Source organism: Lepidochelys kempii, chromosome 4 (genome assembly GCF_965140265.1).
Source record: "Lepidochelys kempii isolate rLepKem1 chromosome 4, rLepKem1.hap2, whole genome shotgun sequence".
Classification (NCBI taxonomy): domain Eukaryota; kingdom Metazoa; phylum Chordata; order Testudines; family Cheloniidae; genus Lepidochelys; species Lepidochelys kempii.
The window spans coordinates 25,697,143-25,712,840 of record NC_133259.1 but is presented as its reverse complement, the minus strand read 5'-3'; the positions used below and the strand labels follow the sequence as shown (position 1 = coordinate 25,712,840).

The 15,698-nt window shown below is 38.8% G+C and overlaps 1 protein-coding gene across 10 annotated transcripts in view; it reads left to right on the top strand.

The window, feature by feature from the left end:
* Nucleotides 1–15,698, top strand: part of STPG2 (sperm tail PG-rich repeat containing 2) — a 407,796-nt gene that overhangs the window by 254,116 nt on the left and 137,982 nt on the right. For 9 of the 10 annotated variants that reach the window (XM_073340745.1, XM_073340746.1, XM_073340744.1 and 6 more), the window contains one exon: nucleotides 9,311–9,426. The exons of the other annotated variant lie outside the window; for it this stretch is intronic. In XM_073340745.1, the coding sequence (XP_073196846.1) occupies nucleotides 9,311–9,426 (116 nt within the window). The remainder of the gene's footprint in view (nucleotides 1–9,310; nucleotides 9,427–15,698) is intronic. 10 annotated transcript variants of the gene reach the window in all.

The following is a 15,698-nucleotide window of genomic DNA, read 5'->3' as shown; positions in this document are numbered from 1 at the left end:
ACTGCTTCCCTTGGAAGGCTATTCCAAAACTTCACTCCTCTGATGGTTAAAAACCTTTGTCTAATTTCTACTCTAAATTTCCTAGTGGCCAGTTTATATCCATTTGTTCTTGTGTCCACATTGGTACTGAGCTTAAATAATTCCTCTCCCTCTCCGGTATTTATCCCTCTGATATATTTATAGAGAGCAATCATATCCCCCCTCAACCTTCTTTTAGTTAGGCTAAACAAGCCAAGCTCCCTGAGTCTCCTTTCATAAGACAAGTTTTCCATTCCTCGGATCATCCTAGTAGCCCTTCTCTGTACCTGTTCCAGTTTGAATTCATCCTTCTTAAACATGGGAGACCAGAACTGCACAAAGTATTCCAGGTGAGTCTCACCAGTGCCTTGTATAACGGTACTAAAACCTCCTTATCCCTATTGGAAATACCTCTCCTGATGCATCCCAAGACCGCATTACCTTTTTTCACGGCCATATCACATTGGCGGCTCATAGTCATCCTATGATCAACCAATACTCCAAGGTCCTTTTCCTCCACCGTTACTTCTAATTGATGCGTCCCTAGCTTATAACTAAAATTCTTGTTATTAATCCCTAAATGCATGACCTGACACTTCTCACTATTAAATTTCATTCTATTACTATTACTCCAGTTTACAAGGTCATCCAGATCCTTCTGTAGGGTATCCCTGTCCTTCTCTAAATTGGCAATACCTCCCAGCTTTGTATCATCCGCAGACTTTATATGCACACTCCCACTTTTTGTGCCAAGGTCAGTAATAAAAAGATTAAATAAGATTGGTCCCAAAACCGATCCTTGAGGAACTCCACTGGTAACCTCCCTCCAGCCTGACAGTTCACCTTTCAGTAGGACCCATTGTAGTCTGCCCTTTAACCAATTCCTTATCCACCTTTCAATTTTCCTATTGATCCCCATCTTATCCAATTTAACTAATAATTCCCCATGTGGCACGGTATCAAATGCCTTACTAAAATCTAGGTAAATTAGATCCACTGCGTTTCCTTTGTCTAAAATATCTGTTACTTTCTCAAAGAAGGAGATCAGGTTGGTTTGGCAAGATCTACCATTTGTAAAACCATGTTGTATTTTGTCCCATTTACCATTGACTTCAATAGTCTGCATTAATAAATTATTGAATTCATCTTATTTCTTAGCGTCACATCTTCATTATCTACAGTGTGAGGGTTAACCCCTCTCCCCAGAATATTCGCTGTTGATAAACTAGAAATGTTTGCAACTTAGAAAGCTTTAACTAATTTACATTAAGTACAAAAACTTGTGGCCGGAGAACAAAACCTAACGAGCTGAGGGGCAGCAACTCTTTTCTGGAGCTCTTGAAACTCTTTCCATTTATCTTTCACATTTGAATGACTTGTTCAGCTTTTGAACTCAACAACCTGTGAGAGAAGTGTTGCTACATATTCAATTTACATTTGAAAAATGCCAAAAAAGCAAAATTAAAGTAGAGAGAATGATTGACTTATTTCGCAGATGTCTTCCATCGCAGATCGGGGTCGGCCTTGAACCTTGTGCTGTCATTTTCAGCAGCGCAGAGCGGGTGTAAAAATATTACCATAGCAGTTTACATCACGTTGCACAGATGTAAATGACTACACAGGGCGCAGCAGTGGTATTCTGAATTTCTTCTCGGTTCACCCAGTGTATTCTGAATTTCTTTTCCGTTCACACTCACTATGTCCTGCCTCAGATTCCCCTCCCTCTTCTCCTTTCCTCTCTCTGTACCTTACCCACAGCCCACAAACAACTGAACCTAGAAAGGATGTTTCATTGGGTTAAGAAGCTCATCAGCTTATTTTGCTTTAAAATATGGTACTGTAATTTAGTAGGGGTAGTCCTTTTGCCTTCCAGAATCTTTTCAGTGTTGCCAAATTGTAGAGTGCAGAAAAGTCAATTGCATACTGTGGTGGCATGCACTGGTCATTTGTTGCCCATTTGGAAGCCCACCATGGAAATTTATTTATTTTATTCAATTTTTTCAAATAGGTGCCCATCAAGAGCTCTGGGTATTTATCCTGTACATTAAAAGTTACAACATAAACATAAAGAACTGCCCATAGATATATCACCTCCACAACCTTAACAAAGAAGGAGGGGGGAAGGATGGGCTTTGAAACATGCCTGGATGATTTACAAATCCAGGGTCTAGCAGACCAAGGGGGAGAAAGAAAATTCCAAAACCAAATACTGCTCACAGAGAATGTCTTCCCATCAGATTTTTCTTGTTTATATTGAGGGTATAAACGTAGCTCAGGAGCCTTTGCTCATCTAAAGTATGGCAGTATATCACAGGATGAGAGGGGGTCTCTCAGGTAACAAGATTAGCATACCCTGAATTCTCCCTGGAAGTCAGTGCAAATCATGGAGATCTGTTTTGATTTGTTCCCATGTGCAACTCTTCTTAATAAGTAGGTTGCAGTATTTTGCATTGGCTTCTGCTCCTAAATGATCCCAAGGTGTAGACCCATGTAGAACACATTACAGCAATGTCGAGGTGACAGAAACATGGATAATTGTGGCAAGGACTGCATCAGAGAGAGAGAAGGCTGCCTTCATTTTGCAAAGTGCAGATGGAAGAAACGCTTTTGGATTCAACCTCTTCCTGTGCATTCAGAAGCACCTGGGATCTAACATCCCTAAATTGTGCACCTGTCGGAGTCAGATAGTAATATTTGAGGCTTTTGGGGTGGAGTGGAGGTGAATGGATAGCAGCAGGGGTTCTGGAGTGCATTTTCTGAATTCCATTGGGGAGTGTCTCCTTGGGCTTAAGTATGCAGCTGATTGTCGCCACAAGGAAAGCAGAGATGCTGGATTGACAGGTTTCTTTATGAAATAGACTTCATTAAATGGGCAACACACCATAGACAACTTAACATGAACTCTTTTTAAAATTAAATGACATATAATAGAAGTGATAGGCCACAAATAAACCCCTAATCAAGGATTTAAAGACTGTCATTGGAGAGACGCCCCACACAAATTCCTAACACCTGTTTTCCAGTTAGCTTGCTGCTACCTTTTGCGGGGAAAGCTGTTACGAGAGACAGTGTGCTCAGAGTATTTTTGTTGTATCTAGTTGTACTAGTTACATGAAGATATCTGGCACCAATCCTAAATCTTTTACCTGCACCTGAGTTTAGCAGGTGCAACTGAGCCCAGTTGGGCTCAGAACCTTAAAACACATGGTGATTGCTGTTTAGCTATTGGGCCAAGAAGCTCTGTAGATTTGAGAGCTGCTCTGATTTAGCATGTCAAAGCTGTTCAGCTGAATGAAGGGAATAGGGCTAGAGAACTTGCTATTCTGTTTTCATTTTGGTTTGACTAGGCAAATTTAAACTCCCAGGGAGAGTTTTTGCTGCTTAATCTAGGAGTCTGCTGAGTTTCTGTTCAGTTGCACTGATCTTAATCTTACTCCATGCACCCTCCAACATTTGAGAGAGAGAGCGCGAGCCCACTACTCTACAGAAGTGAGTGATTCTTGACTCAGCTGTCAGGGGCACAAAGCCTGAAAGTTCATAATTTTTCATCTTCAAGACTAACTTGTCTCCACCATCTTGGTGTCTGGAGTCCTACTACTGCTTCCAAACACGTTTGCTGCAGAGCGGCAGAGTTGATGAGAGTCGTGATTCCAGGCCAATAGAAGGTCTTTTAGGAATGACTGATACAAGTTCTAGGTAGGATCTTTATTGCAAATGGCTTTGAAACAATGTTGAGGTCATTTACTACTATAAACAGATTTTTTTCAGGTAATACAGGCACAGTGCAGTCCAACTAGGTATATTTTTATCTCTGTTTATCAGTCCCTGTGCAGCATGCTGTTGTTTTGTGTAGTGCAGTATTTTGTTTATTTTTTTAATCAAAATGTAGTGGTGTGTTGGTAGCAACTTTTTAGAATTTTGTATCCTTGTGTATATGTGTGTTTTGTTTTACAAGTATGGAGGACTGAATGGCCTGTGCAGCTTTATAACCATCATCGGAAGTGCCATTTAAATCCAAATGAATTTTAGTAGTAGCAGATGAATATTAAGCATAATGTTTTCTAGGCAGTGGTGATATTTCCCTATGTACTAATCTTTTGTCTTTACCGTAACTTGATTAGAACAAAAGTCAGAACATACATATTAAAAACATGTAAAACATTTAAACATGTAAAAACATTTAAAACACATTGTGTAAAATAACACTTCCCATTTTCATTGTAGGTTTTCCAGCATACCTTTTTGCTCTTCAGAATTCATGCTTTTGTTAACAATGGATTTTCATAAGACCACATAAGCTATTGTAACAGCAGTTCCCCAGTAATGTAGAAGAGCAAGTGAGCAGTGTATAATTAATAATTCTCTGCTTGTTACAAAGAAAATTCATGTTCCTCATCCAAGTTTGGATTTTAAAGTTCTTATTTATAAAAACAGTCATTTTTCAGTCCTTTTTTGATATACTGGAACAGTCTCATTGAGGGGCCAGAAATATAGATTTTCACTTTAAATTACCCATTGTTCCTGTTCTCTGCCATTTTTGCCCTGTAGCACTGGTTGACATTTCATAGAGAGTGAACCGGCATAGGGCTGGAAAATATATAATTATAAGAATCATCTGCTCTTGATTTTCCCATTATATACCAATCATGATACAGGCAGATTTTTCATAGGTGTTTGATTTGGAATGAGAAGTTTTATTCTTCGTTGACCTGTGATTAAAATGTGGCATTTTGGTAAATAAATTCCAGACAGCTTCTGCATAATTCAGCTCTGAACTGGTGCTGGGAAAGGCAATGAAAGCCTTTGACCTGTATCACATAACCAGCAGCATATGTAATGGGAAATATATTCTAAGATAAAAAACTGTGTAACACAATACACTTTTTTAATGTTAGAAGTCTTAAAACAGGCATAATGCAGAAATGAAGCAAACTGACTGACACCAGGTGGCATGATAAATGAAGTCTTGTTTCACCCTAGAACAGGTGAAAGACTTCAATATAATAATAAGGTTAAAGCCATAGAGTAACTCATTTCAACTGCTTTAGTAGCTATAGCCTCATATGTAAATAAATTAGCAATTACTGTAACAAATGGTAAGATTAGAGAGTCTATTTCAAAATTAAAAATATAAATCATTATTGTGGTAACAGACTAGAGACAAATCTGTTCTAAAATCAGTATTATTTTGGACAAGAGTCTTGCATGTCACATTAACCTGAGTAGGTCTTAGTGGTTGGTTGGTACATGTACATGTAACCTATGGACTAGCCATACAATTCCAGATTACAATATGAGACTGATCCTGTTCTCACGGACTTCAGTGTTAGTAGGCTTGAGCCCTATGTGTGTACATTTTGTGGGTATTGAACTGAAGAGATACTCCTTAATTATCCAGTTTTCCTTACAATATTCCATGGTCCACATACTTTCTAGCCACTTGCCGTAGTTCACCCTCTATGCATATTACCTATGATTCATATGTACTGAGGTGGGAGACAGGTATTTAAAAATGTGTTTATACTGATGTTTTGGAAATAACAGACCTAATAATCATACTTAACACCTAGCATACTGTTAACATTAACATCCAAAGAAACCACAAATGTAGGATAATAATGAGATTAATAAACAATTAAGCAATTCTTGAAGATATTAAAATGATCTTCCAAAATGTACAGTAAATCACCGATTATATGACCTTCCACACCGGAACATATACATGAGCTAGTAAAAGAATAATTCAGGTGCATGGTATCAGTATCTTTAAAATCTTGGCATAGTGTTTTTTAATTGTAAACTAAAGGGAGAAAATAAATATTGCCTGTTTTTAAACCAATGTTAAAATATTTTCCTTTGCCATTGGGAACACACATTCTGCAAGTGAACTTGAGAATAGGGTTCAAAAAAATCCCGCGGTAAGTACATCTTTAGTCGAGATATCTGTGTATCAGACTTGTGAAGTAAAAATGGTACAGGCTGATTTGTAATGATATGTATGTAAAATTCCCTTTCTTTTATGTTTAAAATTAATTTCAACACAAAACCGTCACCCACCCTCCATTGACCAAAGTCTTAATATTAAGAAGATAATTTTGGAATGAATGAAGGTGGGGTCAGTTGAAAGTGTAGCATGATGTTCAAGAATTCTTAATTTACAGGAGGTAGGGTATACCGTTTGAATAGAGAAACTATATAATACTATATTATTCAATAAATATCCAATAAAATATCTACATAAAAATTGTGAACAAGAAATTTCTAATGAGAAAGAACTGGGGCAGGAGGGGAAGAGAGTTTTAAAATAAATTTGGTGGGAAATGTTTCATGCAAGCAAGGCTAAACCATTTGGCTATAAATTATGTGGATGAACAAATAATCTGTTTCTAGCTGTTAGACACTGATGGAAGTATTATCAGCCTCATCTATAAATCATGACAATAACCTTTTTTCTTCAAAAATGGTTTACAGTCGAGTTTAACATTCTCTCTCTCTGGTCATTGATTCCTTTTTGGTAGTCCTGTGACTGTGGGTTTTCTGAAGGCACACAAAGTGATACGTTTTTACTGTTTGCTTTTAAGTTCACATACTATTTTATGTACCCTTATTTCAGATGTTTAAAAATGCATAAAGATAAAATTCTTCTTTTAAATATCTGAGTATGTATGTAGAGTAACTCAGTGAAGTGAGTAGAATTACTCTGGTTTTCCATTGGTGTAACTGAGAACATAATTTCAGCCTAAGTATACACTAGGACTGGGATTTTCAAAGGAGACTAAGGGAGTTAGGTGCATAAAACTGCAATTGAGTGCCTAACTCCAATAGTCTCCTTTGAAAACCCCAGTTTTGGCATTTAAGTAAGAAATATTTTTTTTGCAGAACTTTATTTTACATAAAAAAAACAAAACAAAACCAACCTAGTCCCTCTGCCCTCGATTACTGGTCAGGTATATGATATTCAGTTATTAGAATAAAAAAAAAGCTGATAGTTGTACATTCTTAGTATTACATCACTTGTAAGGAGATATTTGTTACTGATTTTAAAGTCATTCATTATGCATCGGACTGTATTCAGAGAGAGAGAGAGAGATCAAAGTATTTAAATCACTATCATGGACACCCTTGCTGGGCACACCCTGCTGCTTTTTGTTTTCATCAACGTGTGCCAGCTAGGAGAGACAGTCTGTGGCCACACACATTTGCACACAGTTTCATAGTTTTTTGAGGAGCCAAATTTGTTAGGAGTTAGATATGTCAGTTTGGCTAGCGGAACACCGATTGTTTTCATAAATTTCAGAGAAGAATTAAATGAACACCTTATTTTACTTTTAATGGAGGGCCAAATTCTGCTCTCTGTTATACTGATGGCCTGAGTAACTCCACTGAGTTCAGTGCAGTGATTCAGAAGTTATACTGATCTAACAGATAGAATCTGTCCCATTAATAATTTGAAAAATATAAAGATTGTATTAAATTAGCAACATATCCTAATTATCCTATGCTAAATATAGAGGCAATACAAAGACTGCAGAGGAATATGAAGAAAGTAAGAAAATGAAAGATAAATTCTTTGACTCAGTGAAGCTGTGATTTTTTCTCCACACATCTTATGCACACAGCCAACAAAAGGTGATAATTGACACAAGATTCATGCTGGCAGCAACTTTGATCTCATCCTCACACATTCTTTGAGCTCTTTTCAACTTGCTCACTGAGACCTTGCAGGTACTAGTGAATTTTGTAGCTGTAATTCACTGCCAGAGTACCTCTACTGTGGTACTAATACAGGACTCAGGCATTGTTACTGGGTTGCTCTGAGTAAGGTAAGGTTAGATACATGGTGTCATAAGTATAAAGGGAAGGCTAACCACCTTTAAACCCCTCCTGGCCAGAGGAAAAAACCCTTTCACCTGTAAAGGGTTAAGAAGCTAAAGATAACCTCGCTGGCACCTGACCAAAATGACCAATGAGGAGACAAGATACTTTCAAAGCTGGAGTGGGGGCGGGAAAAACAAAGGGTTCTCTCTGTCTGCGTGTTGTCTTTTGCCAGGGCCAGAGCAGGAATGCAGGTCAGAACTCCTGTAAAGGGTTAATAAGCAATCTAGTTAGATATGCGTTAGATTCTGTTTTGTTTAAATGGCTGATAAAATAAGTTGTGCTGAATGGAATGTATATTCCTGTTTTTGTGGCTTTTTGTAACTTAAGGTTTTGCCTAGAGGGATTCTCTATGTTTTGAATCTGATTACCCTGTAAGGTATTTACCATCCTGATTTTACAGAGGTGATTCTTTTACTTTTTCTTCAATTAAAATTCTTCTTTTAAGAACCTGATTGCTTTTTCCTTGTTCTTAAGATCCAAGGGTTTGGGTCTGTGTTCACCTCTGCAAATTGGTGAGGATTTTTATCAAGCCTTCCCCAGGAAAGGGGGTGTAGGGTTTGGGAGGATTTTGGGGGGAAAGACATTTCCAAGCGGGCTCTTTCCCTGTTATATATATGTTAGACGCTTGGTGGTGGCAGCAATAAAGTCCAGGGGCAAAAGGTAAAATAGTTTGTACCTTGGGGAAGTTTTAACCTAAGCTGGTAAAAATAAGCTGAGGGGGTTTTTCATGCAGGTCCCCACATCTGTACCCTAGAGTTCAGAGTGGGGAAGGAACCTTGACACATGGTGATAGAATGTCTAAGTCAAGTCTATACTAAATCTTCCCCCCCGGCTATTAGCGATGCAGCTGCACCAATGAAAAATGTAAAGATATTTGCAAGGATGTTTGTAGTGTAGACAACCGGAAAACAAACAAACAAAAACCCCATCACCAGCTCCCAACAGGATTCCACTAGATTCTCTTTTCTAACAATACTGTCCAAAGTCACCTGATTCCATATATTGTGTGATCATCACATTCTACTCTCAGAAGTACAACAGTTCCTACAACAGCTCACATTTCAGCAGAGAAGCCAAGGACTATATCGTAGTCGAGTCTGGAGTACTGCTTTTCCACTGAAGGTAGTCCCTCAAAACATAGAGTTCAGCCATGTTGATAGAATGGTGTAGCTAAGTTTACACTACTACTCTTTGTGACGGAATTATTCTGAATGTTTCAGTCCACAAAGCTATTTCTGGTGCCTTTCATGAACATTACATTTTAAAAGGAAAAACAAATGTTGTAGGACATCTGGCAGTAAGGTTGCAGGATATATATAAACCATATACTAGTCCAAGCAACATTCTAAGACTATTATTAACAGCCATTTAAAAGAATTCTTTACTTAATGAATTATTCCTTTTCCTCCCTTAGGACCTGGGACGTACAATCCTGTCGTGAAGTCAGCTTCCATTATTTCCCTCTTTGTTTCCAGAGTGGAGCGTTTTAAGGAAGTGAAAGAGATTACTCCTGGCCCCGGAGCTTATGAGGTTTGTTGATAAGGCTGTGTTCTCAGTCACATACTGGGGCTGATTTGCCATCCTGGCCTTAGCTACATTGCTCTTGTTGTGCTTGTAGTCTTCCTGGCAGTATTGAGGCATTTAACATGAGTTGTAGGGACAGTCTAAATTTAGATATCTAAATGACAATTCCCAAATTGTGGGAACAGGAATGGAGGCCAGGTTTTAAAAATGTGACCAGTAATAAGCAAAGTAAGTGAGAATTTGTCAACATACCTACTGTATGTGCTTTAAACAGATGCTGTAGTAGAGGCTCACCTCAGACCTATTATTCACTGCTGAGTCAGATGGGAGTAAATAAATATTGCTACTTTGATTAGCCTTCGCTCCCTCTGTTGCTCAGGGTAATGAAATATAGTACACTTTCAGTGCCTGAATCTTCTCTTTGTGCTATACTTATGTATTCCAAAGTGGATTTAGCCATGAGCAAATTAAACATCTTTGACTGGTGGCCTACTGAGGGAAGGGGCCTAGCTCTGTGGAGCAGAAAACTCGATGAAAGAGCAGTGGAAGGGCAGCCTTCACCATCTAACTAATTGCTACAATTTCCCTGACACAGCTCTCTCACCTCTGGGTAGCAATTATGTGCCAAATGTACTGCTACTTGGGATTAGGTCTGAAGAGACCCAGCCACATTAGCTGGTCTTCCCAGGCAATGAAATGGGAGGCAAGAGCAACAGTATCTGTAGAAAGCCTCTTCCCTTCCCCCTCCAGTTCTGCTCCACCTTTGGACCCTGTTGGCTTTCTACTCCCTGGGGAAGAAGAGATCCAATTTAGCTTATCATTGTTCCTCTGTCCTATGGGGGAATAGGCTCTGCCAAAAGAAACCTTTCCTGATCCTTTTCTTACAACTTTTTGGGAGAAGGGAATGCAGTGTAATGATTGGGGGAAAGGAAAGATGGTTTTGCAGTCAAGGACGTGGACTGCGAATTAGAAATTCTGAGTTCAATTGCCGGTTGTGCTACAGATTTTGTGTGTGATCTTTGGGCAAGTCAGCAAATCTCTCTCTGCTTCAGATCCTTGTCCGTAAAATGAGAATAATACTTTCATGTCTTATGGTGGTGTGGTGTTCAGATACTGCATTGTGTCTATATATGTTCTGAGATAACTAGAGAACCTGGCATTTTGACAATGACGGGAGTGGGGTAATGGAGAGAGAGATTGGGGTAGTACAAAGGAGAAGAGGTGGTGAGATGGCAATTGAGGGGAGACAGAGGATGAAGTAATTGGAAGGATGAGAAATGGAAAGATTGGAAAGAGAGCAAGAACGTGGAAAGCAGAACAAGAGAGAAGAGAGACTTTATAGAAGAGGGAGTGGGTTGACAAAGGGAAGAGAGAAGAAAAGTTGAGCAAATTTCTCAACAAGAAAGAAAAATCATCGAAGGGGACAATACAAGGTTAGGGATACAGAATACTCATACAGTAACTCTATCAGTGATTGCATCAGTCAGGAGTCAATGGGGTCTCTGTATCAGAAGGAATGTTTGGGAGACCTCTCTGTGAATTGGATGTCAGCATGAGTCCAATTCTTCTAAACATAGCTGAGGGACTAATTGGATTCAGTAGTGGGAAATGGAATTTGTTGGGTTTTTTTGAAATACATGCTGCTGCAATGATGGAGCTATATTTTTGAATGATTTTGTCATTTCCAATTCAGTATTTCCAGTGTCGTATTTTTGGTTGTGTTCATATGTTTTTGCCTGCATCTGATAGAAAAAAGGAGCATGTGTTGTGTATTTTCGCTTCTGCTTGATTTTATGCGTTACTCATACATAGTCTGAGGATGCAGAGGGATTGGAGCATTTTGGGGAAGTCGACTGGGCCTTGGTTAGTCTTAATCTCTGAGTTTAGTTATGGACAAGAACTGGTATAGCATATGACTGTATATTAGAAATCATTTAAAGTTAATTAATTCATAGTGGAAAAGCATAATGATAGAGATCTGTGCTTTAGTTTTATAGTCATAATTTTAGTAAGCTTTAATTTTTCAGTTTTTAAGAGTAGAGGCCTCAGTGGTGTCCTTTTTAATGTCTGTTCTCCCCTGTGTAAGTTGCAACTATATAAAAACTATAAATGTTGTATTGTTGATTAACATATTGCTTTTATAGTGCAGCTGGTCAGACATCCAGTAAATATTTTGATGATGACAATTTTAATAGTCAGAATTTTGTGGCTATAAAAGCACATATCATGATTAGGGCTCTATCCATGTTGTGGCAAAATAGGACAAATTTCCATAGCAATGTACACGTATTCTGTTGCTCTTTCATTCCCATCTCACTCACATACGCATCTTCTCCCACTGACACAACTGGCCCATAGTTGAATCTATTCCTTGAAATAAAATTCATAAACAATTATTTTTGATAGTGATTTATTTCTGGATGGATTTTTTTAGTGTACTCTTTAGGCAGCCCACTGCCTCCCACCCTTGTGTTCCTGCAATGTTTTCCCAGTGGCATGACTCAGAATCTCCTTCCTCCATATTGCAGGGAAGGGAAGAGCTCCAGCTCCTCAGCTCCCTTGATCTCATGCTTCATGGAACAGTGTATGGAAAATATGCTATAATTAACACCTCCTTGTAGTGGAGAGGTGCAAAGCAACAGGCGGTTGCAGTCAGGTCCTGGCAGGGCAGGCGGTCAAAAAAAGCAATGTTTAATGCCTGGCTGCAGAAAAATGGTAAATTCTTCAGCAAAAAACTGAATTCAATGGCATCTTTTAAAAGTGCTATATTTCATGGCTGCAGCAATGCAGAGTCCACTGGGGTGAACTGGCAATCCAAACCTTTTAGATCTATGGTCTCAGACTCTCTGCAGAGTCCATCAGGTGACACCTCATTGATTTACATTCTGTTATCTGTTGCAAGTTTATTTTCACAACCATGCTCGCTAGAAACATACTTTTTTCAATGTAAGCTGGGATCCTGGAGCAAAATTCCAAGGGATGAATTTTTCAGTAAATTCTGTGGTTGTGGTATCACACTATAAACTGTTACAATACTGTGATCATGATGAGCGTAGAGATATTACTGAAGTTCTATTTATATTTGAAGTAATGTTTATCAAGTTTATTATACATTGAACTTCTCAAGTTACATTGCTTTGTTTACTGCAAGAAAGTTTTTGCATATTTATATAAACTGAAATCCACAAGTAACTATGATCATGATGCTTATATTGCATGACGCATCATAAGTCCCTATTGATCCAGTAATATAGAGTCTTGTTTGTTTATTTTCACTGCCATAATTGTGAAGCAGAATAAGTAAAGAATTATTTTGTGCCACTGGGATCCTGTTACTCAGAAGTAGACTAAAATGAGCCTTCAGGGAGTTAGAAATAATATATAACACAATTCTAATTTGTTTCCTTCTTAATATTTGATGGTGAACTGTTAGGGCCCAGTTCTGAAGCCTGTACCCATGTGAGTATGAGCTGTGACAATCAGACCCTTATGCTCTAGAATATGGAAACTGTTTCAAGAAAGGTTAACAGGAATGAAGGTCCTTCTTAGTTTGAATACAAAACTTTTTCTCTCTGCATACTGAAATAGTTTTATTTCAAACTGTACTCGGAGGGTGAGATTTTGTGCTGTGGCTCTAAGTCTAGATGAAGCACATAACTTGGAGCTCAGGGCAGGCATGCGATAAAGTGATGGTAAACCACCTTTGCACCCTCAGAATCCTGGGCAGTTCTGCAACATCCGCCATCTTTTAGATAGCCCTGGGGTGTGTGTCATCAGTTATGGCACCCTAGGCCCTATAGATCCAGCACTGCCCAGAATCTCCAGTGCCACAGCCCTGCCTAGCTACTCTTTTAGAACAACTTATGCCACTCGATCCTTTTCACCTAGCTTAAAGTGTCAAGAGATTGGGGGAGGAACTCGCCCAGAATGTTTTGTACAATTTCTATAAATGACATAGCGCCATAATCATGACATCGCTTTTTCAACAGAACTCCCTTCTGATTTCACTGGTGTGTTCTACTTGAAAACTGATGGCACAATATGGCCTGTAGAAATATAATGACTTGTCTGGTTTTCAGAGGTTCTAAGCAGCTGCAAGTCCCATTGAAGCCTCTTAGAAAATCAGACAGTGCCATACAGTATATTAAAAGATAATGCTTCTTCTAAAAAATTGTGCTAATCCACAGTTCTAGTTTTGTCTTTTTTTTAATTGGCAGACACTTTAATAAAAGTTACAACCCTCAAAAAGCTGTACAGTGTGTGCAAATTAATTACTTGTTTTTAACACTGTTAAATGTAGCAACGAGTGTAAACGTTTCTGTCATATTACTTACCACCCCTTTACTTGACAGTGTGAAAGCAAGTATGTCAGTTCTTTTTGGTATGCCAGCTTATCTGTGTGACACCTTTATGATGTAATTGGCAATTTTGTTCAATTTTCCAGACTTGGAACACATTATAGCCTTCTGTGGATGTAATATTAATATGATCTTTGGCCTAATGTATGGTGTAATTATAAAAACTGGTGAAATGTAATTGAAGAGTCGGACAAGCACTTATGGAAATATTTTTGTTACTCTAAAATGGTGCTTCACTACATAGAATTTAATATGCATAATATTATTATTTATTTTATGCAACACTATAGATGAGCATGACATCTTATGGACAAATCTGATCAAGGCATTGGTCCTTGGGCTAAGAATCTCACAATATAATTTTTCCAACATTGTTATAATTAGGGCCCTACCAAATTCACGGCCATGAAAAATGCATCATGGACCGTGAAATCTGGTCTTTTGTGTGCTTTTCCCCTATACGATGCAGATTTCATGGGGGAGAAAAGCATTTCTCAAATTGAGGGTCCTGACCCAAAAGGGAGTTGCGGGGTGGTGGTGGTTGTCGCGTTATTGCGACCCTTACTTCGGCGCATCCTTCAGAGCTGGGCAGCTGGAGAGCGGCAGCTGTTGGCCGGGTGCCCAGCTCTGAAGGCAGCACCCCGCCAGCAGCAGCAGAGAAGTAAGCGTGGCAGTGCCATACCATGCCACCCTTACGTCTGCGCTGCTGCCTTCAGAGCAGGGTGGCCAGAGAGTGGCGGCTGCTGACTGAGGGCCCAGCTCTGCAGGCAGTAGCGCAGAAGTAAGGGTGGCAATACCATCCCGTGCCATCCTTCCTTCTGCGCTGCTGCTGGCGGCGGCTCTGCCTCCAGAGCTGGGATCCCGGCCAGCAGATGCTGCTCTCCAGTTGCCCAGCTCTGAAGGCAGCACCACCGTCCGCAGCAGCGCAGAAGTAAGGATAGTAGTTCCACAACCCTTACCCCCCCCCCACAATAACCACTTGCAACTACTCCACAACTCCTTTTTGGGTCAGGATCCATACAACTATAACACTGTGAAATTTCAGATTTAAATAGCTGAAATAATGAAAATTACTATTTTTAAAATCCTATGACCGTAAAATTGACTAAAATAAACCGTGAATTTAGTGAGGCCCTAGTTATAATAGTAGCAGACCAATATGAGCACAATAATACAGCATTTGACACTATTAAACACCAGAGTGACCCTTCAATTAGGCACCTATTCAGGCTGAGTAAGAATTATTTATATAGTCAGTACTATTTGTGCTGGAGGCTGCCTATTTCTTCCAGTGTGGGTTTTAACAAAGGATGGATAAATCAAATTACTAAAAGATAAGAACTGACTCGACCTTTTGCTAGTCGAGAACTTTATCCTTTTCTCATGGGGTATTCTGGTGCAGAGCTATTAGTTCATTTCAATTAGTTTTAACTCTGGATTCTAACAACGCTTCCCACTCATTCTCCCTAATCTTCTGGTTTATGTACACGCATGCAACAGTTTTTTCAAAGTAATTTATAAAAAGCCTCACACAATATACTTCATCTCCTGTCCACAAAGGACCTAAAATGTTGGGCGCTACCTGTGCCTAATGTGTACTTTTAAAATAGCTTAATTTATTTCTTATCCTTTTAATTTTTATTTTTATTTTGAAGTTATGTACTTCATGCTTATCAAATTTTAAAGATGCTTCTAAATTTTACAATTTTTATTAAGATATCAAAAGTGCCAAGAAATCTTGGGGAAAATTTTCTGCTGGTGCACATGAGAGTAGCTCCATTGACTTTAAATTAGTTACTCCAATTTACACTAGCTGCGGATCTTGTTTATTATTGTTAACATGTTAAAAATAAGTCATAATTTGAAACAAGTTTATAATTTTAAGAAGGTGAATGTTGGGATGATGGAACTCTTTAGCTT